Source organism: Oratosquilla oratoria, chromosome 40, assembly GCF_046742065.1.
Source record: "Oratosquilla oratoria isolate Oo_2021 chromosome 40, ASM4674206v1, whole genome shotgun sequence".
Taxonomy (NCBI): Eukaryota; Metazoa; Arthropoda; class Malacostraca; order Stomatopoda; family Squillidae; genus Oratosquilla; species Oratosquilla oratoria.
Window position 1 is genome coordinate 25,451,109 of NC_134816.1, and position 27,260 is coordinate 25,478,368.

A 27,260-nucleotide genomic window follows, 5' to 3' on the forward strand; every position below is an offset into this window, starting at 1 on the left:
CCTCTTATTTTTGATGGGTTTACACAAAATAAAATGTTACATGGTTTCTATTAACCTTTTACTAGGTTTCACTGACCTGTTTGACCTCCTCAATAGAGGCTCAGTAGGAACATAAGGTTCATTAACAGATTTGTCAATGTTATGATTAGGAAGTACTTCAGTGGCACCTGCAGGTTGCAAAATGGTATCACTGCCAACACAGTCATTTACAATTTCCTTGTTTCCAACATTACTGCTAATAGTTGGTTTAATAAGTGAATTTTCAACTTGATAATTAAACAGAGAAGATGCAGAAACTGGTGATTTTCCATTTTCAATAGTATTATACCTAGCTTTCAATTGATCACAATGTCTATGCCAAATTAAATCGCCACTTTCGGTTAACACTTTTACAACATAGTTTCTGACACCTGTAACCTCAATAATAATGCCTGGTAACCAAGGTTCACCTCTAGAATATTTTTTTACAAAAACTGCTTGCCTAACTTCAAATCTGCTTTCTACACAATCAAGAGCATTCTTCTTGTTAACTAGCACACTTTCTTCCTCCTTTGTTTTAGTCGTTTTACATATGACCAGAGGAGATTTAAATTTTCTGTGAAACATCATTTCTGCAGGGCTTTCTTTTGTACCTGAATGAATGGTTCTCCTATTGTTATACAGAAACCTACTAACTCTTAGTGTTAATTGATCCACTGTGATATTTTAGCATTCTCTGTTTAAAACTTTTAACATATCTCTCTGCTAATCCATTAGATGCTGGGTGAAAGGGAGCTGGATTGATCAGTTTTATTCCATTCCTTTCATAAAACTCTTTGATATCAGCAGAAACAAAATAAGCAGCATTATCCGAAACAATGACATCAGGAATACCAAAATTAGCAAAGCTTTTTCTTAACAATTCCATAGTATTAGCACTTGTCATGCTTGAAGTATATTGAACATCAATAAACTTTGAATAAGAATCTACTATGATCAAAAAATACTTATTTTCTATTGGTCCACAATAATCAATGTGAATCCTACTCCAAGGCTTACTAGCAAAATTCCACATCAATTTGCTAGAAGAAACTTGATTATTTCTAACACTACATTCATTACAACTCTTTGCAAGCTCTTCAATATCATCAGAAAGCCTGGGCCACCAAATGTTTTCTCTGGCTTCAGCTTTCATTGCCACAATTCCATTATGACTGGAATACAGTAGCTCTAACACTTTAGCTCTTAAGGCAGATGGAACAATAACTCTATTTTTAAATAGAACAACACCCTTAAGAATTGATAAATAATTTTTAACATGAGAATATTCTCTACAAACATCCGAGTTGTTAGTCCATCCAAATTTTACCCGAGAAATTAATTTATTCAGTACAGGGTCTGCTTTTGTCATTTTCTGTACAACTTCAAAAGAAAAGTTAAAAGCATTGAAATTTTCTATAAGTTTCACATATTCTGGTGGTGTACCTGAATTGATACAATCATCAATAGATAACCTACTCAAAGCATCAGCAACCACATTGGTTTTACCACTTTTATGAACAAGATCATAGATATATTGTGACAACAGAACAGACCACCGGATTAATCTTGCATTTGAATTTATTGGAATTGCTTTGTTTTTTCCAAATAATCCAAGCAGTGGTTTATGATCCGTTCTCAACTCAAAATTCCTACCTAATAGATAGTATTGAAACTTTGTGACACCAAACACTAATGCTAGCCCTTCCTGGTCCGTCTGAGTAATTTTTCTCAGCAGAAGTAAGTTTTTTACCTGCAAATGCAATAGGTTTTTCAACATTATTTTCAACCTGTATCAATACACACCCTACACCTACTGGAGAAGCATCACATTCTAGAATCAATTTTGACTTTCCTGTAAAGCATGATAAGACATTAGATTTACATAAAGCTTCTTTAATGACATCATAAGCTACTTGGCACTGGTTTGACCATACAAACTTGACATTGTTTTTTGTTAAATCACAGAGTGGTGACAAAATTTCAGAAAACTTAGGGATAAATCTACTATAGTAGGTGACTAATCCAAGAAATGACTGTAGCTTATGCAAGTTTTCTGGTACAGGAGCATCCCGAATAGCTTTAACCTTATTTGGTGATGGAGATAAGCCTTCTCCAGAAATTACATAACCAAGGAAATCAATGACAGTTTTATTAAACTCACATTTTCCCAGATTCAACTGGACATTAGCTTCAGCCAATTTATTCAAAACAAGCTTAACTTTATCACTTTGGTCTTCTCTCGACTTGGTGCATATAAGGATGTCATCTAAATAAACAATTAAACCATCAATATCACTTAATAACTGTGATATGTACCTTTGAAAAATTCCCGGCACTGATGCCAGTCCAAAAGGTAGTCTTTTGTATTTAAACAATCCCCTTTCAATTGAGATAACAAGGTATTTCTGGTCTCCTTCAGAAACCTTCATTTGCAAATATGCATTACACAAGTCAAGCTTACAGAACACCTTATTATCTCCAACTGTAGCCAACATTTCATCAAGCTTGGGTAGTGGGTATTTCTCAATATTAATTTGACCATTCAAATGCTTAAAATCAGCACAAATTCTCATTTTTCCTGAATCTTTCAAGATGGGTACAATGGGTGAAGCCCAATCACTATAAACTACAGGTTCTATGACTTTATTTTCTACAAGCTCCTGTATGGCAATATCAACTAACTCTTTGTGTGCTAAGGGCACTAGCCTTGCTTTGATGAATTTAGGAGTAGCATCTTTTTTCACATATATTCTAGCTTCAACTCCTTTAATAGGTAAATTGTCATTAACTTTATAACTATCCAAAAGTTGTTTAGGATTATCAGAAACATCCATGTCATTTACTGAATTCACTTTCAAAGCTTCATCTAAACCAGTTATCTTTATGCCTACTTTGCTCATTAAATCTTTCCCACATAAGTCATTACAGTGTGAATCAGTAACAAAAAATACATGATTTACACTATAGTTATTAAACCTTACTACAAGATCAACTTGACCTTTTACCTTTATTTGATGACCTCCATAAGCAGTCAATTCTTTGGAAGATGGAGTCATTTTAACATTTAGTACTTTTATCCAATTTTCACCTATCAGTGAAACACATGAACCAGAATCTATCTCTAAAGGTATAGATTTGTCATTTAACACAAAATTGTACATTTCTGGTTTAACACATTTTAGACAATTACAAGAAACTTTCAGCAACATGCTTTTATCAACAACATTATTAGCACTACACTGGTGTTCTTCATGCTCTGGTTCCTGTTCAGAAACTGATTTGACGTTTTTATTCTTAAAACTTTTGGAGCTATTTTGCTTGTATGCATCCTTTTGCTTAAATCTACAATTTTTTTCTAAATGACCCTGTTGACCACAATAGTGGCATTCCGAGTCTTTAAACCTACAAGCAGAACTTGGATGCAGGAAACCACAATGCTTACACTTTGACACAGTCTTGCTATCCACTTTTTGTACTGTACCTGATGAACTGGGATTACCTGTCTCTCCTTCCCCCATGTGAGCTTTTTCAAGCAACAGAATGCGTTCTATGAGTGTTGAAGATGTTAATGCTTCTAGTTTCAGGTCTTCAGCAAGTAGATATTTGAAATAGGGTTCATGGTCCACTGCCATAAACAATTGGTCTCTCAGCCTGGCATCAAACATGGTGCCGAAGTTGCAATCCTTTGCCAGTCTCTTCAAGTCTGCATATAGTTCTTTCACAGTTTCTTTTTCAACTTTACGCCTTTGTTGAAATGAACGCAAGCTTCGGTGATAGGATGGCTTTGTAATGAAATGGTTTTTCTTTAATTCTATCAGCTCATCATATGTCTTTGTAGTTGGCATATCTGGTGCCGTCAAATTCGCTAAAATTCCAAACATTTTGGTGCCTATGGACACAAATAACTGATTCTTCTTCTTGCCAGCATCATTTATATCCTGTGTGGCTACATGGGCTTCAAACAAAGCCAAGTAGACATCAAAAGGGAGTTCTTCAGGGTTAAACGGCCCAATCTTGTTTGAAGATGCCATCTTTCACCCTGGTCTAGCTTCGTGGCTAGAAAACTATCAGACACTAGGGAATTGTAACCCTTTCTCCTCTCATGTAGGAGAAAACAAGTGATGTCTGGTGCTGTGTAACAGGAAGCAATATAAGCAAAGGCACCTACACTCTGTGTGGTCACCTCTAGCATAGCTTACCCCCGCGTTACGACGCGCGTAGCTGAAGAATGTTTTCCTGCATATAGACCGTTTATCACTGTTTCTGGCCTAAACCACCAGAAAAAACACTTTGATCCTCGTCGCCATTGTTATGTATTGGCTTTTCCTTAGGTGCCGATTAGTTTCTCTGTTCTCCATGGTTACACAGAAGGGTTGAAGGAAACATAGGCTTCCGTTCTGGCACTGTGTGTATTTCACACTCTGTTTACATTATGGTGCTCCGGGAAGCGCGCGAATTCAACATTGAACAAAACAGAAACAGAAGGCGCATGTTGCCATTAACCTAATCATTTCTTTAATGTAAATACACTACGCCGATATGGCAGCGTTGCAAATCCACTTGCTCCTCATGACGCCTACGTGTGCGGCACCGTATGGAAGGGGTTAATTGGTCTGGTCTTATCTGTACTATACTTTCCGAGTCTGAACTTCTCTTCGATTTGTTTCATTATTTCTGGTTCATCTTCCTGAACTAATTGTAGTAAACTGCTTTTTCATTTTCCTCTTTGATTCTTGAGGTTCTATCTGGGTTATGTTTCTCTTCCATTCCTAATATAATTATACATTTTTTGTCTGCTAAGTCTCTTACAATATTCTCCTTCTGTCTCATCAATTTGATAACTGAGTCTTCAGTTTGTTCTTTCATTTGCTGTTTAATTATATCAGTAAATGCAACTTTACTATTTTCCTGTATCTTCCACCCCTGTGCCTCTTTTGCTTTTGTTTCTTTATTGTTCCTTTTTAATTCTTTATTCTCCTCTTTTACTTCTCTTAACTGTCTTTTTAGTTCTATTTCATCAGTTAAATTTTTGTTCGCCTTCTCTAGTTCTTCCAATCTTTCAACCTTTTCTGCAATTTTTGACATTTTACCGAACTTAATCTCCCAATGTTCAGTCATTTGTTCAAGCCTTTCCTCCATTTTTGCTAGTCGAGGGAGGTTGGTATCCGCCTCCCCCTCTTTAAATCCTTGGAAATTATTATCCTCATCTTCCATTGAATTGTTCTTATCTATGTTTCTAATCTTTACATTTTTGTTAGACATTTCATCGTCTCTAAATTGGTCGGGACCTCTTTTGTTTACATGGCATCTGCCTGCCTGGACCAAGTCCTCTCCTTCCTCATTTCCTTCCATTTCCCTCAGTAATCCCTCCCCTTCTCCTTTTTCCTCACTTTCCCACTACATCACGAGCAATTTCCCCCCTACCCTGTAAATACAATAGGTACTTCCTTTGCTTTGGGATCCACGAAAATTTCACTTTTTCTTCAGAACTCCAATCCTCGCCGTCCATCCGACAAAAGTGTGTGTGTGTGTGTATATGTATATATATATATATAATATATATATATATATATATATATACATACATATATACATACATATTCTATATACCTGGTGCATGAGTTGAACCCTAAAATTCTGAGGTGTAATTCAAGTTTAAGCCTATATTCACCAGATAAGTTGACCCCATAAGGATAAGGCAACACCACTTTCCCAGCCCCACAAGGAAAGAAAAAACTATTATTATCTCAAATATACATACATATACCAAGGCTTTTTTCCCCCTTACCAGGGGGGTAGCCAAAAAGGACAAGGCACAAAAACATTCCCACCCATTTCATCCCCGAAAACACTCCACACCCCTCCACCCTCCCTCCCATCTTAGCACCTAAATGTACTGTAGCTTAACAAATACTGCATATGTATGGGTTTATATGTAAGAATATCAGTAGTTATTGCATCTTTAATAGTCAGATGGAAGAAACAATCTTTATGACATTTTCAAAGTCTGTACAGTAGTTCTCCACTGTTGATGGTGGTGGTAATATAGCACTTGTACAATGAACCCATAGTTCAAAAGCTGGCCACTTGGTATTGGTGCTGCTACTAGTATGCTAATCAGCTGGTGGGTGTGGAAAGCGGCTTTCTATTACTGCAAGTGAGTTCTAACTCGCAGAGTAAACCAGCCTAACCTACCTAAATGAACCTAACCTATGAGAAGTCATTGACATTGTTATAAGTTCTACTGTGAGGGTTATGGCAAGTGGTGTGCAACATGTGTTATGCTGACATTTTTATTTTCATTTGTTTATCCCTTAGTGGTAAAGGTTCACATTTTATATTAGGAGTATAAGATGAAACCTGGTTTTGGAGAGATGTTTATGGATTCAAATGTACACCAGTATATATGAGATACAATATATATATATATATACTGTATCATGGAATAAATCACTTGTAAAAGTTAAGTCTTTCAAATAAACCCATTGTGAGACTCAGTCTGGAGACCATCATAATGCTGTACATACATATATATATATATATATATATATATACTAACCTGAAGTATGTTAATCCTTAATTCTCTAATGTTGTTTTTATTTTGACAGTTTACTTTATACTGTGAAATGAAAGGAAATAAACCTGATTATCGCCATGCAATGGGAGGTGATCTCTCTAAAGAGTTTTATGAGAATTTCTTAACACATATGAGAGGGCAGTATAAACCTGAGAAAATCAAAGGTAATGATTCTAGCTTTTAGGTCTATTTTCTATGTATAGAATTAAGTGTGTATTTACAGTCTTAGGGATGATTCTTTCCAGATATTTGATATTCATAATATATTCCTCCACATTTATAGTAAAGATTTTTACATGGAAATAATCTTGCTTTACCCCTTAAATATTGCAATAATAATGTTTATGGGTGCTGTAAATGTGTGTGCGTGTAGGGGGCGGGGGCTCTACGTAGAAAGTTATTTAATATATAAATTTGAAGGGGGGGGGGCAAATGATGTGTGTCCCCGCATCTAGCAAAAATTGTCAGTGATACTGGTTGTAAACATGAAGAAATATACTTATCTAAGTCATCTCAATAGTCAGGTGTACTCCAGGGCAGATTGTGTAATGAAATCTTCCCCATACATGTTTTATAATGATGTTAGCATTCGGAGTGGGTGGGTGGGTGTACGTACTGGGTACCAGTGTGTGTTTGTTTGAAATAAAGTTTTTTTTTTTTTTATATTATTGAGTAATTACATGGTTTTGTAAATATTTCTAGCATAAGAAGACTTGGGCCATTAATTTTTTATTATTTGCAGATGGGATATTTGGAGCCATGATGCAGGTCGATATCCAAAATGATGGACCGGTAACAGTGAATATAGACTCGCCAATGAAAAACGCAAACAAAATGGACCAGCCTCAACTTTCCAAGGATGACTCATAATGTAAATTAATTTATTTGAAAAATAAAATATTTAAATGGCTTTACTCTGTTACGCAACCATGCAGTGACCATGCACACTCGCATTGCACAACCAGACAGCATCATTCAACCAACACCACTTTGCTGATTTATCCTTGCACCCATGGGCTACTGTAACTCCGTTAAAGGAAATCACAAGGTGAGTTTTCAGAAAATTTCCAACATTAATATATTTTTTCTTGTTGCAAGAATTAAGTAGACTTGTTTTGATGCAAGTGTAGTTCTGTTAGCTCCATGTGTTCAAAATTAGTACCATACATTTCACTTTTTAGCCTTAAATTTGTACAATGTGTAGTTTTATGCATATTAAAACAAGGCAATAACTTTAAAAGTTGGGAGGTGATAACTCTTAGAGGCACTTGGCTGTGTCCAGAGCATTTATATTTGATCTGAGGTTGAATTCAAGCCCATGCATTAGTTACTATTTGATTGAAAATTTCAGTGTTATGGCAGGCTCTGTGGTGATGGCAGTTTCTCATGAAATGGGTGTGATTTGCAATTGTTACCATCTATTTTGTATGGTTAGGGGAGGTGCCTTTATATAATGAACCATATGGGTGGGGTGGGGTGAGGTAAAGCAGCATTGATTACCCTGCAATGGCAGTGATGTTGTGCTGCATTGCTGAGTGATATAGCAGGAGTGAGGACAAATGGGTGTAGGATGTACACTTCGGAGGCTACCCTCATATGTGGAGGAAAAAAAAAAATATATATATATATATATATATATATATATATATATATATATATATATTTATATATATATAAATATATATATATATATATATATATATATATATATATGACATGCAGGAAACCCACAGTTGGAGAAAATAAACTTCGAATAAAGAAGAATCCTATATTTCGGCTATCAACTGTAGCCCTCTTCAAGAAATTACTTTCCTGAAGAGGGCTACAGTTGATAGCCGAAATATAGGAATCTTCTTTATTCGAAGTTTGTTTTCTCCGAATGTGGGTTTCCTGTGTGTCATTTACAAATGTGCTGCTACATTTCTGCTTAGAAATATATACACATATATATATATATATATATATATATATATATATATTTAAATATATATATAAATATATATATATATGTATATATATATAAACTAACCTGATCTAAGCTATATATTTTGTATACAGCAGTTGTCTGTAAGACTATCAAAGTGAAATTCTAATAGCCCATAAGTGACAAGCCATGATAAGAGAAAGGGAAGGGGGTGGATGGGAGTGGAATATGTGGGGATGGAATGGGTGGGAGTGGTTTTTATGCCTGTGCTTCTTGGCTACCTCCCTTGTAAGAGGGAAAAAGCCTTTGCTATTTATGCATTATTAAAATTATTATTATTATTGGCTACATCCCATGTAAGGGGAGAAAAAGCCATTGGTATATGTATTATTATTTTATGAGAGTAGGTAAGGCAGTGTTAGATGGGTGTTAAGAACAGCCAAGAGTTTTTATGAGAGTCTGTGTTAGAATTAGAAATGGAGAGAGGAAGTGGTTTGAGGTAAAGGTGGGACTTCACCAGGGATGTGTCATGTTGCCATGGCTGTTCAATTTATATGTGGATGACGTGGTGCAAGAGGTAAATGCAAGGGTAATGGGCTTGGGATTGGAGATGGTTAAAGAATATGAAGAAAATGGGAGATAAGCCAGATGTTGTTTGCAGACAACACTGCACTTGTAACAGGATCAGAGGAGGGATTAAGAGAGTTAGTGATGGAGTTTGGAAAGGTGTGCAAAAGAAGGAAGTTGAAGATAAACGTGGGTAAATGTAAGGTTGATGCAATGAACAAGGGGAGAGGATGGCAGTAAAATGGAAGAGAGTATAAGCATCTTTGATATGATTCCTACTTAGGCATCATGAGGCACGAGTGGGTATACGAGGCTGCCAGCGTTGGCATCCTTATATTTATTTTGTAGTTGTAGCTGAGTGACCCCTGAACCCTGTGAACTGGTTTCATCACGTTTTCTGTGTTTATTATTACTCAGAGTGAAAGAGAATGAGTAACATAACAGTGACTTCATATTATATAATGCAAGTAGTGTGATGCATCATATGTTAGGCATCTGATTCTGTGTGCAAGATTTTGACTTGTATTGAAGAGGTTAAGGGAGAGAATTTGGAGAAAGTGGATAGTTTTACATACTTGGGAGGCAAATGTGGTGGGAAAGGGAGGAGTGGAGGTGGAATGTAGATTGAGAGAAGCAAGTAAATTCCTTGGGGGATTAAAAAGTGTAACAAGAAATAGACATATGGGAGTTTATGCCAAGAGGAGATCATATGAAGGGGTGATTTACCTAGTTGTATTTTGCAGGAATGGGAGCTACGCTCGTGGTGTCCCGCCTTTGTATCTCGCAGTGTCTAGTTTGTTTTTAAACTCATGAATGGTTTTTGCGCACACTATTTCTTTGTCCAGTTTGTTCCAAGTGTCTACCACTCTATGTGGAAAACTGTTTTTCTTCAGATCTCTTCTGTAGCTATGTTTTTTTTATTTTCTTTCCATGTCCTCTTGTGGTTCTCCTGTCCCAGTATAACAAGTCCTCTCTATCAAGTATTTCTGTGCCTTTCATGATTCTGTAGATGGTCAGTAGGTCACCTCTCTCTCTTCTTTGACCCAGAGTCGGTAAATCTAGTTTAGCCAATCTCTCCTCATATGACAAGTTTGCGAGTGCAGGTGCCATTTTTGTTGCTGCTCTCTGGATTCTTTCTATTTTCTTTATATTCTTTTTGGTACTGGGTGACAACACTGTATGGGGCAGGAATATGGAACATGAGAGGAAGAGTTTAAATGTGTTCAAGATGAAATATCTGAGAAGTATGGTAGGGTTTACTGGGCTGGATAGAGTGAGAAGTGAGGTGAGGAGGAGTGGAGGGATGGAAAAGGAATTGGGAGATAGGGTTGATGAAAGAGTACTGGGATGGTTTGGACACATGGAAAGAATGAGTGAAGAAAGATTAGTAAAAGAAGTGTGGAAGGTAAGGATGGAGAGTGAACATGAGGGGGTGACCAAGGATGGGATGGATGGGGTGCAAGGGGCCTTGGGAAAGAAGGGAATGTCTGTTCATGAAGGTAGGGAGAAGACAGATGATAGGGTTGAATGGAGAATGGTTGTGTATGGATGATGATGTCATGCATGGGAGTGAGTGGGTGATGAGGGATTATGTGTGAATGATATTTTGACATAGCTCGAAGGGATTTCTCTCTCCCCCCCCCCTTTTTTTTTTCTTGTCTGCACAAAGGGATGGAGATGTGGGTCGCCGATTAAATGAAGCGGCCTTGCTGTGGATGTGCTGGGTCTTGTTGCATTGCTTCTGACCCAGGACAGTGGGCGAGATGCAGGGATGACCTGTCACCCAGGAGGAGCCAAGAAAAGTAGGGGTGGTAAATGTGAGTGGAGTATGTCAGAATGAAATGGGTGGGAGTGGATTTGTGTCTTTGACTTTGGCTACTTCCCTTGTAAAAGCCCTTGGTATATAGTTATATTTTTTCATAGATGCGCATGAATGTACTTAGTTTTCATTCCCTTTCCATGGTGAATGATACTTTCCTCTTGCTTGTCCTGACCCGAGCATCATAACTGACCAGTTGTTTACTTGCTTCTTGTACCAAGAAGTGTTGCATTCCTAACGGGTGAGGTCGACATGACGCAGAGTAGGTAAATTTTTGTAAAGGACAACATAATATTAACCACTTCAATACGGGACTTAAATCTCGCGGGCAGCAGCCAATGCCAGCCGTACGACGTAACGAAATAATATTCGCATCATAAAATATAGTCGCCGCTTATATCGATCGTTCTCTCTTTCACCCGCGAATTTTGAAAACCACAGAGAATGGGATTAAGGGCGCATTTGGGAGAATGTAAAAACACAGGGGCGACTACAATAAATATAATCAAGACGCCGATATGGCAGCGTCGCGAATCCACTTGCTCCTCATGACGCCTACGTGTGCGGCACCGTATGGAAGGGGTTAAAGAGCACATGGTACAGGTGGGGTACAGTTACAAGTAAAGAAGATTGATTTTACAGTGGTAGTATGTGTGGTGATGCAAGATTCACAAGTCACTTGTTTAAATTTAACGACTCCTTTCACTGAATTGGGTGAATAGTCATCGTTTCCATTAACTCGTTCACTTGGTGTTTGTTTACATCTTTGCATTGTGCATATGTCGGTGGTTCAAAGTGGTATGTAAATTATGTATAATGGTCATATCACGTGATACTTGGTACTCACATAAACAGTGGTATGAGTACACCCCACCTATCACCCACACCACAGGACTATTAGCTGTTCATTGACCAGCAGCTCATGACAGGCTACGGGTTCCAGCCTCAAGACTCAAGTCACGGAAGCGGGTAGTGTGTGAGAATGATTTGGGCCGCTCTGGGCCAATTCAATGGGCCACGGACAAGGTCCAGCTTGCCACTTGGCACTTACTGATTGGAGAGGGGTTGTAAGGAAAAATCGGTAAATGTAAAGTTATTTGCTAGTCTCACAAATGCAATTCGTATCTATATAATTGCATAACTCGCATCATTTTGAGTGTTTTGAGCCCCCATAAACAAACACTGCAAATTAATAGTAATGTCAATATTGAGGAAAAAAAAGATATACCCCGTATATAATTGGCAGGTGATGTGAAGAATAACCTAACCTAAAATCTCGTATTTTAATGTCGCAGTTCAGACTTATATCATCAAGGCTCGTTTTCCAAATGATCCATTTGAACAACTACCTGGCACGCAGCTATGCAGACTACGGAGTCGGTGAATTGAGCGAGACAAGTACCCAATTCTCTTTAATGAATCACTCATTAAAACTCGTCACTGAAAAGAATAGTTTTCCATCACTAACGGCCTTGGATTTGTTGTTTTTATAGCATCAACCCCCCCACCCATCCAGTGGGAGAGAAATGATGGTAATGATATAAACGATGTAGATTATAACAAGTGCGTGGTAATACTAAGCATAATGATAAATATGAAAAATATGTACTTCTTTGAAGTGTAATCGTACTAAAGGTTTCCAGTTGCCTAGATACTTATTGATCGAAGATAATGATGCTTATTGATTTATTTCACAGAGAGGAAGACGACTACATCTTAAGTGTGTCAGTTTTGCCAGCTATTGACGCAGTTCAACTAGGCACCCAAAACTGGGATAATTAGGAAGTTGTGATGTAGGTCACTTGTAATGTAATCAAATATTTCATTCGCCTGCTGTCATGGTATAACCACCTCACTATTAAAAGGTGTGCCACGCAGACAAATGGAGTATTCTGGTATCTGGCAAATTAAAAAAAAAAATAATAATAATAATGATAATACATGTCAAAAGCTGTTGAGTCATTGATTTTGACATTACATGTACAGGAGTCCCTCAAATAACGCGGGGGTTAGGTTCCTGAAATTACCACATATGACCAAATCCGCGTATGCTGACTTTCCATATTAACCCCTTCCATACGGTGCCGCACACGTAGGCGTCATGGACTTAGATCTCGGTGGCAGCAGCCAATGCCAGCCGTACGACGTGTCGTAATAATACTCGCATCATAAAATATAGTCACCGCTTATATCGATCGTTCTCTCTTCACCCGTGAATTTTGATAATCATAGAAAATGCGATTACAAAAGAATTAGAAAGAATGTCATTATGGAGGGGCGACTACAATAAATATAATCAAGACACCGATATGGCAGCCTCGCGAATACACTCGCTCCCCATGACGCCTACGTGTGCGGCACCGTATGGAAGGGGTTAAATACCGAGAAGCTTATGTATGTGTATGTGTACATGTGTGTATGTATTTACCTAGTTGTATTTTACGGGAAGGGAAGCTATGCTCGTGGTGTCCCGTCTTCATATCTCATTTTATCTAAACTATTTTTAAATTCATGTATTGTTTTTGCACACACTACTTTCTCATCTAACTTGTTCCAACTGTCTATTATTCTGTGAGGAAAGCGGTTTTTTTTCACATCTCTTCTATAGCTGTCTCTCTTGATTTTCTTTCCGTGCCCTCTTGTATTTCTATCATCCCATTTGATCAGATTCTCTCTATCAATAATTTCTATGCCTTTCATGATTCTGTAAATAGCTATCAAATCTCCTCTCTCTCTTCTTTGCTCTAGTGTCTGTAGTTCAAGTTTTGCTAGTCTCTCTTCATATGAGAGTTTTGAGAGTGTTGGTGCCAATTTTGTAATTGCTCTTTGTATTCTTTCAAGTTTTTTTTATACATTTTTTTTGTACTTGGTGACCACATCATTGCAGCATATTCCAATCTTGGTCTTATCAGTGATTAGAACTTTCTCCACCATTTCTTCATCCAGGTATGTGAATGCCACTTTGATTGTTCTTATTTAATTATGTTTCTCCAAAAATCTTGTTTATATGTTTCTCAGGTGACATATTATTCATAACAATGACTCCCAGGTCCTTCTCATTTTATACTTTTTTTATTCCTTCTTCTCCCAATTTATATGATCCTGTTATTCTGTTTTTGCTTTTTCCAAATTCCATTATACTACACTTTTTAGTGTTGAACTCAATCTCCCACTTCCTACTCCACTCCCATACTTTATTTAGATCACTCTGTAGTGACTCACAATCTTCTTCCGTGTTCACTTTTTTTAATAGTTTTGCATCATCTGCAAAGAAGCTCATATAACTTTCAGTTTCTTCATCCATATCATTAATATATATAGCAAACATTATTGGGGCCAGAACTGTTCCTTGTGGAACACCGATTATTACGTCATCCCATCTTGAGTGCTTGTCTCTTATCACTACTCTCATTTTTCTTTCTAGCAAAAAGTCTTCCATCCATTTAAGCAGTTTGCCCTGTATTCCTCCTTCAGTTTCTAATTTCTTAAGCAACTTCTTATGTGGAACTTTGTCAAAGGCTTTTTTTAGGTCAAGAAATGCACAATCAGCCCATCCATCTCTTTCTTGTATTATATCTATTAGCCTTGAATAAAAACATATTAAATTAGTGACGCATGATCGTCCTTGTCTGAATCCAAATTGTCTTGGATTAAGCACGCTGTTTTTTTTTCTTCTAAATATTTTACCCATTTACTTTTGATAATTCTTTCACAAATTTTTGCTATTGTACTTGTTAGAGAGACTGGTCTATAGTTGGTAGGGTCTTCTTTATTGTGCGTGGGTGTGTGTGTGTGTGCGCGCATGTATGTGGTGTATGTATGTGGCGTATGTATGTATTTGTGCGTATATACATGTGTGTGTATGTGGCGTATATGCTTATGTGTATGTGGCGTATATACATATGTGTGTGTATGTGACGTATACACGTGTGTGTATGTGGCGTATATGTGTGCGTATGTATGTGTGTGTGCGTGCATGCGTATCTGTGTCTGTGTTCACATGTACAAGTAAGCATGTACGTGCGTGTGTCTGTGTTCGTATTTGTGTGTACACGCACGCGCATTCACAACATACACTAGTTGTCTAACACGTGTCTACGTGTGCGTGTCTATATGTGTGTAAGCGTGTAGATGTCTGTTTTTGATCTCCCAAACCACCACCACCAGTAACAACAAGAACCTCATAAGAGAAATTAAGACACGACAAGCGCTGTCATTATCAGACTTATTAGTTGTGTTCCAAACGAAAGAAACATTACACTTCAACAGGTTAGGGCGGCAAAATTTCACGATAGCACGGTGCAGGTGGTGGAAATGACAAGCTACAGCTTGTTGGCTACCCCCCTACTCCCCCTCTCCTCCCCTCCCTCTCTCCTGCATCAGTACCCGGAGGTTGACATGTAACTGGAGGCAACCACCCACGGCTATCCCCTTGCCCCACACCCTTGTTTAAGCAGTTCCCAGTATACATAATGACTGCGTTATATGAGGATCGACTGTATATGGTAAAATAGAAAGCAGTCACCACAAATGTTTGCGATGTTGCCGCATGCCCGACTCGGCGCGAATTTTAAAACGGTTCTCTACATTTGAGATGGTTTTGAAATAAAATCCGTGTATGATTGAATCCGTGTTATTCAAATCCGCGTTATTTGAGGGACTCCTGTACGTAAATATATATGGGACTTAGTTTTGATAGACATGACAAACACCATGGGAGGACAAAGCTTTTATCAGCATGACGTTTCACTTGTTACAGCCTTACATACTTCATAATGCTGTAACAAACTAAACATGCTAATAAAGGCTCTGTCTGTCAATTTTGATAGACTGCAAGAGCCAATTTCATACACTTTGTCATGTAATGTTTTTTTGTTGAATTGCACTACTAAGGCTTGATACAGGAAGTGTAATTGTCCCACTAACATCCTGAAAACCTGATGAAAACATTGTTGGTGCTCCTCAGTGTGCATGCATGGATGCATAGTCAGCAAATGTTTCTTGCCTGTTCTGAGTCACAAGCCATGGGGGAAACGATCAATACTACTGAGGGAGGGAGGGAGAGGGTAGAGGGATGCACCACAAGCGAGCAGAGGTTAGTTGTTGTTGTTGTCGTTCCCTAGACTGTCCGAGCAGTCCAGTCTCCCCAAGGAATGCCACAGCTGAAACAGGGTTTTTCCACAAATCCTTTATAGAGTGTATGTTGTGTTTGCATGCATGATTGTGTATAATGCAGTCTTCCATTATGTGTTGTATGGTATGGGGTGAAGTGTTACATCCTGGGCAGCTGTTCACAATGCAGTCATCCAGCCTCTTCTGAGAGCTTAGAAGTGCTGGGTGGTGGCTGCACCGCAGTCTGGCCAGGTGGACTCTGACCTTTCGTGGGAGAGAGGATTCAGAAGGGTGGATATCAGGGGGTCTGGCATGCAGCAGTGTGTTGTCTCTCGGTGTGTTAATGGAGTGGTGAGTGATATGATTATGAATATGTTTCCGGAGGCTGGTATTTGGCAGTTGTGGAGGAAGAGAAGAGAGTATCTGTGTGTGATACAGGTCTTTGGGTGTTGTTTTAATGTTTCTTGGTGTGTGTGGGTGTTCTGCTATGTAGTGTAGCGGGTGTGATGTGTTTGTGGTGGCTGCAGCAAGTGTTTGTGTGCCTCTCATGTCGAGGTGGTCCTTGATTTTGAGGACTTTTGTTTCATGGTGTAAATGGTCTGTAGGTGTTGTATTTGTGCAGCCTGTAATTGTTTTTAGGGCTTTGTTTTGTATAATTTGAAGGGTGTTGTGGTGTGTCTCACTGAGATTAGGAGCCCATGCAGGACTCGCATAATTCATCACTGAGCGTATGCATTGTTTGTATATTGTTGTATTAGTTTCTTTGTTTTGTCCAAATGTTGTTCCAGTGATTGACTTAAGTGCGTTAAGTCTAGACGTGCATTTGTTTTTTATGTTTGTGATGTGTTGTTTGAAAGACATGGATGTATCATATGTTACACCAAGAATTTTCGGTGTGTTTGTGTGTGGTATTAGTGTTGTTGATGTAGAGATGAGGTATGTATTTGTGTTCTTTTGTCCAGTAGGTGAGAAGTGTTGCTGTAAATTTGGTTGGAGCTATTTTGAGTCTGTGATGAACCATTTGTTGAGTGTATCAAGGTATGGCTGGATTATTTCTGCAGCTTTGTCTGTGTTATGATGTGTGCATGTGATTGTTATGTCGTCGAGCAGAGGTTAGTAGATTGGGGTCCCTTTTGCTCATGACATTTTCTTGCCATGAAGTCGGGAGGATCATAGAATGCACAGGCGTCGGTGTGGAACAATCAGCAATCTTCTAATGTCGTTTGTTATTCCATTTACCTTCGGGGTGGTGCTCTTGCCTCGGTCAAGATGGGCCAATACCCTGGGGAACACCTTAGAAAGAATCTAAATACTTGTTTCAGCCAAATCATATATACAGTACTATCTCATTAATGGACATTAATTAGCTGTGTTTGCGATGTTTTTGATGCTGTTGTTTAGTGTGTGCAATCACTATGCCACCCAAAAACCACTCCAAATCAACGGATTATTCACATCAATGGACACTGTTATCCCCCTTTTAGTCCGTTAACGAGAGGTAGTACTGTATATATTATATATATATATGGGGGGGGGGGTTAGTTCATGACTAGTGCCAGCTTGTCATGAATGCACTTTAGATGAGAAAGGTGAATCTTCTGATTTCTCCATCCTTTAGCCCTACTCTACATGGTTTGGGAAGAATTTTAATTCATCTCTTGTTATGTTTGTTTTCCGTCCTCCCACAAGGATCTAAATATATTTGTCAGGTATTATTATTATTTATTCTCACATTGTAAATAATGCAGGTAAACTTAAAATAGCAAAGTCCATATTAGTTATCATGAACATTATTTGTAGAGGTATTTTGTAAGTGCCATTTGATTGTACTCTGGAGCAGGATTTTTCTTTTTTTCTTTTTTTATGGCTGTTGCTCCACTTTGATTATCATCATTCAAGCCACATATGGGTGATTTTCCAGCAGACAACTACCCAGGGGGAATGAACAAAGTGGACCTTCAGCAACGGTACTCAGTCATATAAGCTGCTGTTGATCCATGTTGATGTTTAGTTCCACCACTGGGCCTACACAGCCCGCAATATGGGTTGTGATTTGGAGTTTCTAGAGATCAGTCTCCTGTCCCTACCGCCACGCACCATTGCCCGAAGACTTTGGGTTGTTGGAAGAAACAAGTTACTGTTTGTTGGGCAGAATTTTAATGGTGACTCGTACTGTCGGTCTCACATAACTAAAAGCTGCGGTAACAGTAACTAACTAAAAGTTGTATTATTACAGCAATTGTACTTGGTCACCATTAACATATTAGTAATGTTAACAACAATGGGAAGATTGGAGGAGCATTTGATGAATGACAGCACTGTTGGACCGGTTTCAACTACTTTTCCTCTTGTGAAAAAATGACAAAAATCATAATAGCTGGAATACTCTTCCAATTGACTTTACCTTTGTGTCTTCACTCAACTTTCCATACTAATTCAAACTATAAAATTGTCGTAGTAATGAAACACATTATAATAATAGTAATAGTTGCAACAATAAATGGGAAATTTGACAAACTGACCAGTCACCATTGCAACATCCCTCCTACTATGCCAACAACTTAGTTCTCCCAATTTAAAAACTGACCAAAATGGTGCATAACGGTGAAGACAAATCATAACCCTTATGATTGGCAGTACAGTTCAGTAGCTACACCCCCACCCCCAAAGGTGAAGGGTGGCAAATAAAATATACCCTACACATAGCCTGCATTTCTCCATTTAAAGTAACAACGGTCGAGTGTGTATAGGGATAGGTATAAGTATGTGTTCGCAGTTGAAAGGCTAGTCTAGGAAAAGATATATATATATATATAGCGTGACATCCAACAGCTGAGAAAACAAACAGCCTAAAAATAACACATATAATTAAGACTAGCTGCACTGTACCCCCTCAATGATGACCATACCCAGAAACAAAAATCCTTCTCGTATGGCAACACGAGTTATAAGTATGGTTCTATGCCCTTGAACCTCCCACCTATCACATCTTATAACACACACACACAAAATTATTGAAGTATTGGAGAAAAGGTGACTTGATTTGGGATAGAGGGCATTGTATGGGATTATGCAGAAATAATCTGAAGGACGTGAAAAAAGATTGGACATAGATGCATAAACTCTTGGAAATTTCTTGCTGATAGCACAAGCTATCACAAATATAAAATGGGGTATGATAATTGGACAAGTGACGAAGGATGTGAAGTATTAGTTTTCCAGGTGTGCATACTTAATTGCCTAGATTGCTGGAACCATGCATAAATTCAAAATTGCTTATGGCAAATGGAGAATTAGAGATAGGACTTCATAAGCATAGAAATTTCATGACCATAATTAAAGAAATGTGGAGGGTGTACTGTTCTGGGTTTTATTAGTTAATATGAAAATATTCCGAGTTAAAATTACATTCTCTGCAAAATTCTCATGTATTAGAAATATAAATAAATGTGATTCATTGCACATCAGATTCCATCTGCAACATGTTCTACACCTTCAAATGCCTTCTCCAAGTCCATGGAAGTACAGAAAAAACATCTTTACCCTTTCCTAAAACCTCACGTAACTGTCTTACTGCTCTTTTGATCCATGCACCCCCTTTTCTCTTAGCTCACAGATGTCTTGGCCAATTACTCCCTTCATTCCATTCCTAATCCCTTCTATATCAGACCCATGCACTCTACTGACCACATTCAATAGACTGACATTTCTAAAACTAATGCCTTGTTTAGTGTATGGCTCCAATGCACCTTACTTTCCTTACACATATTAAATAATCTCACCAGCCATTCCACTATATCTAGTCCACCCTTTATCAGACCTTTCTCATGACAATCATCCAATTCAGGTTTTTCATCTCTTTCACTGTTACTTGTATCTTTTGTTAACACTATCAATCTCCTTTCTATTATTTTCGTGGTGTCACCCATTACCACACTCGATGCCTCCCTACCTTCCCTTACAATCAACTTCTCAAAATACTCTGTCCATCTTCCTCTCAGACTTCACTTTCATTAACTATCTACTCCCTTTACCACTGTGACTACCTAACTCACTTGATTATTTTTTCACAATCAAAGCATGTCTATATTAAAGTTATCAGTGAAATGCCTACCTCACTTCAAGAAACATCACACATACATCTACTATACTGAATAAAAAAAATTATACATAAATATATATGCCAAGGCTTTTTCCCCCTTACAAGGGAGGTAGCCAAAAATCAAAGGCATAAAATCCACTCCCACCCATTCCATCCTCACATACTCCCTCCCTCCCTCTTTATCTTGACTCCCAGATGATGGGTCATCCCTGCATCTCGCCCACTGCCCTGAGTTAGAAGCAGTGTCACAAAACACAGCAATGACGTTTCATTAAGTCAGTGACCCCCCACTCTTTGTTCTCCCATGCAGAAATGGAGATGGGGAGAAATCTCTTCAGGCTGTGATAATTTATTTTTCACACATACTCCCTCACCCCTTATTCCCACCCACTCCCTTTCATGCATCACAGCATCATCTATACACAACCATTCTCCATTTATCCCTATCTTCTCTCTTCCTTCCTCAACAGACATTCCCCTCTTTCCCATTGCCCCTTTTATCCTATACATCCATCTCATCCTTGGTTGCCCCGCTCATGTTCACTCCTTCCACACCTCTTTTACTAATCTTTCTTCACTCGTTCTTTCCATGTGTCCAAACCATCCCAATACTCTTTCATCATCCCTGTCTCCCAACCCTTTCTATCCCCATTCTCTTCCTCCTCCTCCTTACCCAGTTTCTCACTCTATCCAGCCTAGTAATAATAATAATAAAAATGAATATGTACATACAGAGCTGGGTGCATTCCGCTTTAGTTTGGCTGCGGTTAGCGCTCCCAAACTGTTAAAGCAACACAGGTTCTGGTATAGTATGTGGCATACCTTTTGGATGTGGCCTACAAAATTTTTCTTTGGTATAGTATGTGGTCTACTGGACTTTTATTTCAGTATGAACCTGTCTCTTAAGCTTTAATAGTTTGGTATCACTAACCACAGCCAATTTAAAGCGGAATGCACCTAGGAATGAGCCCAGCTCTGCATACATATACCAAGGGCCTTTTCCCCTTTACGAGAGAGGTAACCAAAGTCAAAAGGCATAATTCCACTCCCACCCATTTCATCAATAAAGAAAAATATATAATAATATATATGTATATTTTGTCCTTGATTACAATAGTTAATTGGAAGGAGTGGGAAACAATATGATGAAACATTCAAAGAGTATATACCCTGTTAAATATAACAACAAAGAATACAAGGACCCTATGCATAAAATAAATCATTCGAATAAGAGATGGTGAGACTCTCATATCATTGGTGGGTTTACTACTTACCAAATGCCAAACATCATAACTCTGAAATCCCATGTCCCGCTGGAAAAAATGACCATGTGACAAGTGAATTTCAGTTAGTAGATAGGAAAACAGACCTTAGGAATGAACACTACAAGCAAGATGATCACAATTTTGAGAGGACGGACTTCTCAGGCTTGAAGGAATTCTGAGAAGCCGTCCAGGAAAAATTCATGAAAGAATCCATAAAACAAAGGAAGCATACTAGACAAGAATCTGTACTGAAGAGGAAGTTTTAAAAGGGGTATTGTATATAAATGAAAAAATGAACCAAAACTGTTCCAACAGTTTTATGAGCAGTAAATTCAGACACAAAAAGAAACTGGGTGATGAGTTATTTGAGTCTGCTTCACCTCACGCAAATTAATTATATTTCCCAATACATTTTTACAAAGGAGTTATAAAGGATGAAGAGGTGAGTAATAATATTGGGTTTATGAGATAGAAAATGGTGAAGTGTGGGAAGTGGGAAGTCTTTTTTGGAGCACTGAATGTGAGTAAAGCTTAAGCCTGATAGGGTCTCAAACTAGAAATTTAAAGAATGCAGGGAGGAATTGGTAGACTACATTCATAGCCTGGGTGTTCATTGAAAGAAGGAATAATAGCATACAATTGGATGAAGGTTTTCAACACAAAATTTTAGCTGATATCCACACCATGTCCACCCATTTGGCAAAAGAATGGTATCCTTGCTATCCTTTCAAGAAAGAACTGGCAATGCTCTTCCAGTCAAAACGCCTATCCAATCCCCGTTTTGCTGTGGCTACACAATTGGACAACCAAACACTATCTCACAAGAATTTCTTTCTCACTTACTCTCATCTTCCTTCCATGTACACTTGTATAGATGGCTCCCACTCTGATTGCAGTGTAGGATCCCCCCCTCCTTTCAGATTGCTTCATTCTCTACCACTGAAATCTTTAATATTTTTCCTGTCTTATACTTCATGTTCAACTTCTTTCTTCATCCCTTGACTCTCACACTGCCTTAGATCTTTCCGCCATTCGTTCCCATCACCTGCAGGTCCACTCAATCTACTTTGGCTTATCTACACCTCCAGTATCTGTGTTCTTTTGTTGGGAGACATGTTGGTATTCCTACTAATAAACATGGACAAGAAGGCAGCTCAGGCTGTACCACTAATTCCTTTTAATGTTTCTACCATGTTGTCTCCATTAGACTTTAACCCCATTTTCTGGCCCACACTCCAAAACTAATGGCAAAAATGCTGGGAGGAACAAAATGACAAACAATCTAAAGATTATCAACCTCATAACACCATGTTCCTCTTGTATTACGATGCTTTCAAACAGTACTAGTGTGCTCATGAATATGACATTCTTGTCTCATCAATGTCCTTCTAATGCCTAATGACAACACCCCTCCCTCACCTTACCTTGTGTTATTCCTCTTACAATACCCCATATTTCACTTGAACGCCCAACTTATTCAACCCCTCACAACCTCCTTAATGATTTAATGACATATTTTAGTAGCACCAATATCCATATCTTCTCTTCACTTTCCTTCTAGAGATTATAAGATTAACCTTCTTTCCTAACTATACTGTAATCCTCTCATACATACACACCAAACACCAACCCAACATTCCTAGTCTAAGGTCTTCCACCTTTATTTACCTCACATTCAACTAACCAACCCACACTTACTGCAACAATATCAGCACAACATTGTCCTCAGAGATAGAAGAAATTGTGAAACGTCAGCGAACAAATACAGTACAATGGCAAATATGCATTTGTGAAGTCACTACACCAGTTACTATCACTGGGAAATAGATGTTCTGCATAAGTGTGGAATTCCATATATGATGCAGGAATGAATGAGGTATTTTTCTAGCACTTGTATAACCAAAATGAAATAAATCACCTAGCAAATTGGAAAAGATTCTTGTAGCTTTATTCAAAATCATATAAAGATGACATGATATTATGCTCCGATAAGAATGACATTATCATTTGCAAAATATAATGACAGCATTCCATTTTTCTGTACTTCAGAAAATTGGGAATTGTGACTGTTTCAGTAAAATGTTTCTGACTGGAATGGCTGACATGCCCAGTAGCAAGAATAATGATATGTCCATTGTCACTCTGTGATGGCAGCCAACACTGGGCCAACATATGCTAGTTGATAACATTAGGACCATTAGAGTACCCTGGCTAGTAGCCCCCCTCAAAAAAATTATCTACCCCAGTATATATACATATAAATATATACATACATACATACACATTACATAATTACACATACATGTCCAAAATTTCATACATATATGGTGGTGTCAAAGGGGATTATACTTTTGCCTAAAACACCTTTGATTTGAAAGGGATTCTCTAGGGAAGCATTTGGTTGTAAGAAGCATTTGATTGTAAGTAGTGTTGATGGAACACACTTGTCTTGGCATTTTAAATCTATTGACTAAAGCATATACTGAGAGGAAAAAAAAAAATGCTAAGCATGACATAGTCACACTGACACAAAAATGGTAGGATTCTGTGGTATATACAATTTTTTTTATATTTGAATTTAAACTTTCCAAACTACTAAATCACACCCTTTCTAGATGTAAATTTACATCCATTTGCTACCACTGTAGTTTCCATACCATCAACATATAGACAATTACCTAATCTCTGATCTAAAATCGGAGATAAACAAAATATTCACCTTTCAAAATAGTTAACTTCCTATAGGCAAAAGTTTAGAACTCTTTGTACACCACTTTTAATTGTATGAACACATACAAACACACACTACCCTGAAGAAATACATATTTTGGAGCTATAGTATCAAACTAACATGTATGTGAAACTGGCTAGCATGGTAATGGTGCATTTGTCCTATTATATCATCTCAACTTTACTTACAGCCTAAGAGGTGATTTATCTATCAAGAGGGATGTAATCTGTATCAAAACATTACTATCTACATCTAAAAACCCTGAATTAGAATGGCTATTAAAATAAATGCATACTAAACACTTAGTACCATCGATCAATCTTCTTTGCTGAAATAAGAACTCCAACAATGCTATTTATAATTTGTATTTGAAAGGCAGATACACTAGACCTTCACTTGTTGGACCTTGATTACTTATGTCTATGCACTTTTCCAGAACTTAGATGATGTGGAATGGTGAAAAAATAATTCTGTAGATGATTTGAAATTGTAAGAAAATAATTATGCTTAAAGTACCTCATGATGGAGAAAAAAATAATAATAATAAAAATAAAAAAAGAGGAAAAAAAAATATATATATATTTATACCAAACTGTGTGCCAATTCTTGAATACCTGTGACATTCCTTTCTAGCTGCCTTGTAAAACTTCATGTAACAACCTCTCTATATTAGCTTTTGGTGACACTACATAAATAAAACACATAGTAGAAGTAAAAAAGTCTATAATCTCATTTTTTTATATATATATATATATATATGTATATATATATTAATGAAATTGTTTAAAACCATTCTAAATGCCTGTACCAATCAAAATAGTCTGTGAATATGTAGGATTGACACCTAGATCAATACATACTTTTTATCAGACATAGAGAACAAGTTGAGAGGGAGAGGGAGTGATCATGTCAGAGATATGGCAGTGAAAAGAAGCATCAACAAATGAAGACAGTTGCCCAACCAACACTCTGAGAACTGCAACAACTTGGCAACTACTCCAGCCATCATGTAGCAATTCTAAATGCACAAGTCATCTACTCGCATAATTTTTGTTACGTTATTCCAGAGGTAAAAATTATATATTTAACTTACAAGAAGTAGAGGAAAAGTGATAACTGGTTGAAACACTGAGTGAAGGTCTATTACACTGCTTTACTCTGTACTTGTAAGACCAGTAAACTGATGACACATAGCTCCAATCATATTCTCTCTCTTTCTCTCTCTCACACAAAAAGAAAGAAAGACAGAAAAAATTTAAAGCCTTAAAACTGGTAAAAAACTTGTTGATTACTTTTGTTTTTTGATTTGGATCTACTAACCATACATGACAAATACAGTGGCTACTTTCATCTTATGATGGGATTTGAAGTCAAATGAAAAAAAGCTAATTAAAGAGGGTAATAGGTAGTGTACCATCCACAAGCTACACATAAACAATCAAGCCTTCAAATATTATCCATTCTTCTCCTACCTACCAATTATTGTCTATCGTAACTACATTTTTCATTTCAATGCACATTCCTCTCCATTTAACCTTTGGTACCTAAATATTTCCTCAGGTACTGAGTACTTTGTGGTGAAGGGAAATTTGAATCACTGGTAATTCTATCAAACTTCAAGTACAGTAAATGCAATATCTTTTGACCCAAAAATAGACCATTATCACCCTTGACCATGGCATAGAAGTGAGCCATTAGTTGCTCTGGTTTAATGAGTGTGGTCAGGTGGCGAAAGGGCTGTGTCCACATATATGATGCCAGTTGGCCAAGGCCCATAGGTGGGGGTAGCAGCAATGCTGGACTTAGCATCACTCATGGCTACCTTCTCTTCTGGAAAATACAGAAAATAAAAGAAAAAAATTATGTAAGCAATATCATGGAAAAAAAAAAGGCACAAGATACACTTAACACCACATTTTCCTACAAATGCCATTGTTACTACATTCTTCTCAGTATTACACATACACACTAATTTTTTTTTTTTTTTCCCACCCCTTTATGAGGAAGGTGGCCAAGTCAGGAAATACACTCGACCATCCATTCCACATCTATTCAAAATAATTCATTAACCTACCCTCTCCCATCTTAACACCTTATGGATAAAGGGTCACCCTAACCTTGTCCTCTGTTACATTGCTCAAGTCAAATGCAATGCAACAAGACAGTGTGCTTCCACAGGAGTGACCGACAGCTTGTTTACCCTCATCATTCAAGATATATTAAGAACTAATTAAATATCCCTTTGGGCAATTAATGTTCATCCATTTACAACCATTCTCCATTCAATATCTTCCAGCACTACACTATATGTTGGCCAGTGGGAGTACTGCCAACCAAGAAGGGGAGAATATCCAGGTGCCTGTTGGCCAATAAGGCATCATACTTTCCCCTCCTCTGCAAGAAGGTACAGCCCTGAGGGTCCAACAGCCTTCCATTTGCACCACACAACACAACCATACAAAAAAGACATTCTCACCCAGATAACCATCTAGCACTTTAATCCTGATAACCAAACACCCATCTCCTTCAAAATTCCCTACCAACAGAAGCAAGAACAACACTAGCAACACTCCGTTCAGGTCACCATCCAGCAATACCAACACAGAATAGGCCTGGCCACAGAAACTAACTTTCCCCATGATGACACCATCACAGAGCAGACATTTTTTTTAATCTATTTAATCTTTCCTTGCTCATTTTTCCCATATGTCCCAATCACCTCAGCACTCTTTGATCATCCCTACCTGATAGCTCTTTCCATGCCTGCTCTGTGCTTCATCTCCACATCTCTCTCTATCCATCCTCAAAATCCATACTTCTCAAACACTATCATACACATACACAAAATATAGGACATTATCTTCTACTCAATGGCTGCCTTTTTCCCCCACTGTGAGGTTAACCTACCTTAATTATTATGCCTCCTTTCTCCCCTACTAATATACCCCTCACATTCCTCATCTGCGAGCTTTGTTTTGCAGGTACAATAAATACCATGCCCATCAAATTATATATATATATATTATATATATACACATATACATACACACACACACATTGTTACATCATTTTCTTTTGTGCTTTACTGTAATTGTAGTTATATATTTCAGTTTTATGAGAAATAATACAGTTGATACAAAAG

The 27,260-nt window shown here is 37.7% G+C and overlaps 2 protein-coding genes across 12 annotated transcripts in view; one reads left to right on the plus strand and one right to left on the minus strand.

Annotated features, from left to right (window-relative positions):
• Dtd (D-aminoacyl-tRNA deacylase) overlaps positions 1 to 27,260 on the plus strand; it is a 69,637-nt gene that overhangs the window by 42,162 nt on the left and 215 nt on the right. For both annotated transcript variants that reach the window (XM_076177334.1, XM_076177333.1), the window contains exons 5-7: positions 6,630 to 6,762; positions 7,341 to 7,646; positions 26,415 to 26,522. In XM_076177334.1, the coding sequence (XP_076033449.1) occupies positions 6,630 to 6,762; positions 7,341 to 7,468 (261 nt within the window). In that variant the 3' untranslated portion in view covers positions 7,469 to 7,646; positions 26,415 to 26,522. The remainder of the gene's footprint in view (positions 1 to 6,629; positions 6,763 to 7,340; positions 7,647 to 26,414; positions 26,523 to 27,260) is intronic.
• Positions 23,311 to 27,260, minus strand: part of Gprk2 (G protein-coupled receptor kinase 2) — a 61,293-nt gene continuing 57,343 nt past the window's right edge. For all 10 annotated transcript variants that reach the window (XR_012965922.1, XR_012965921.1, XR_012965920.1 and 7 more), the window contains one exon: positions 23,311 to 25,948. Coding sequence is in view for 2 of the 10 variants with exons in the window: in XM_076177331.1 (XP_076033446.1) it covers positions 25,937 to 25,948 (12 nt within the window). In the remaining 8 variants the exon portion in view is untranslated. The remainder of the gene's footprint in view (positions 25,949 to 27,260) is intronic.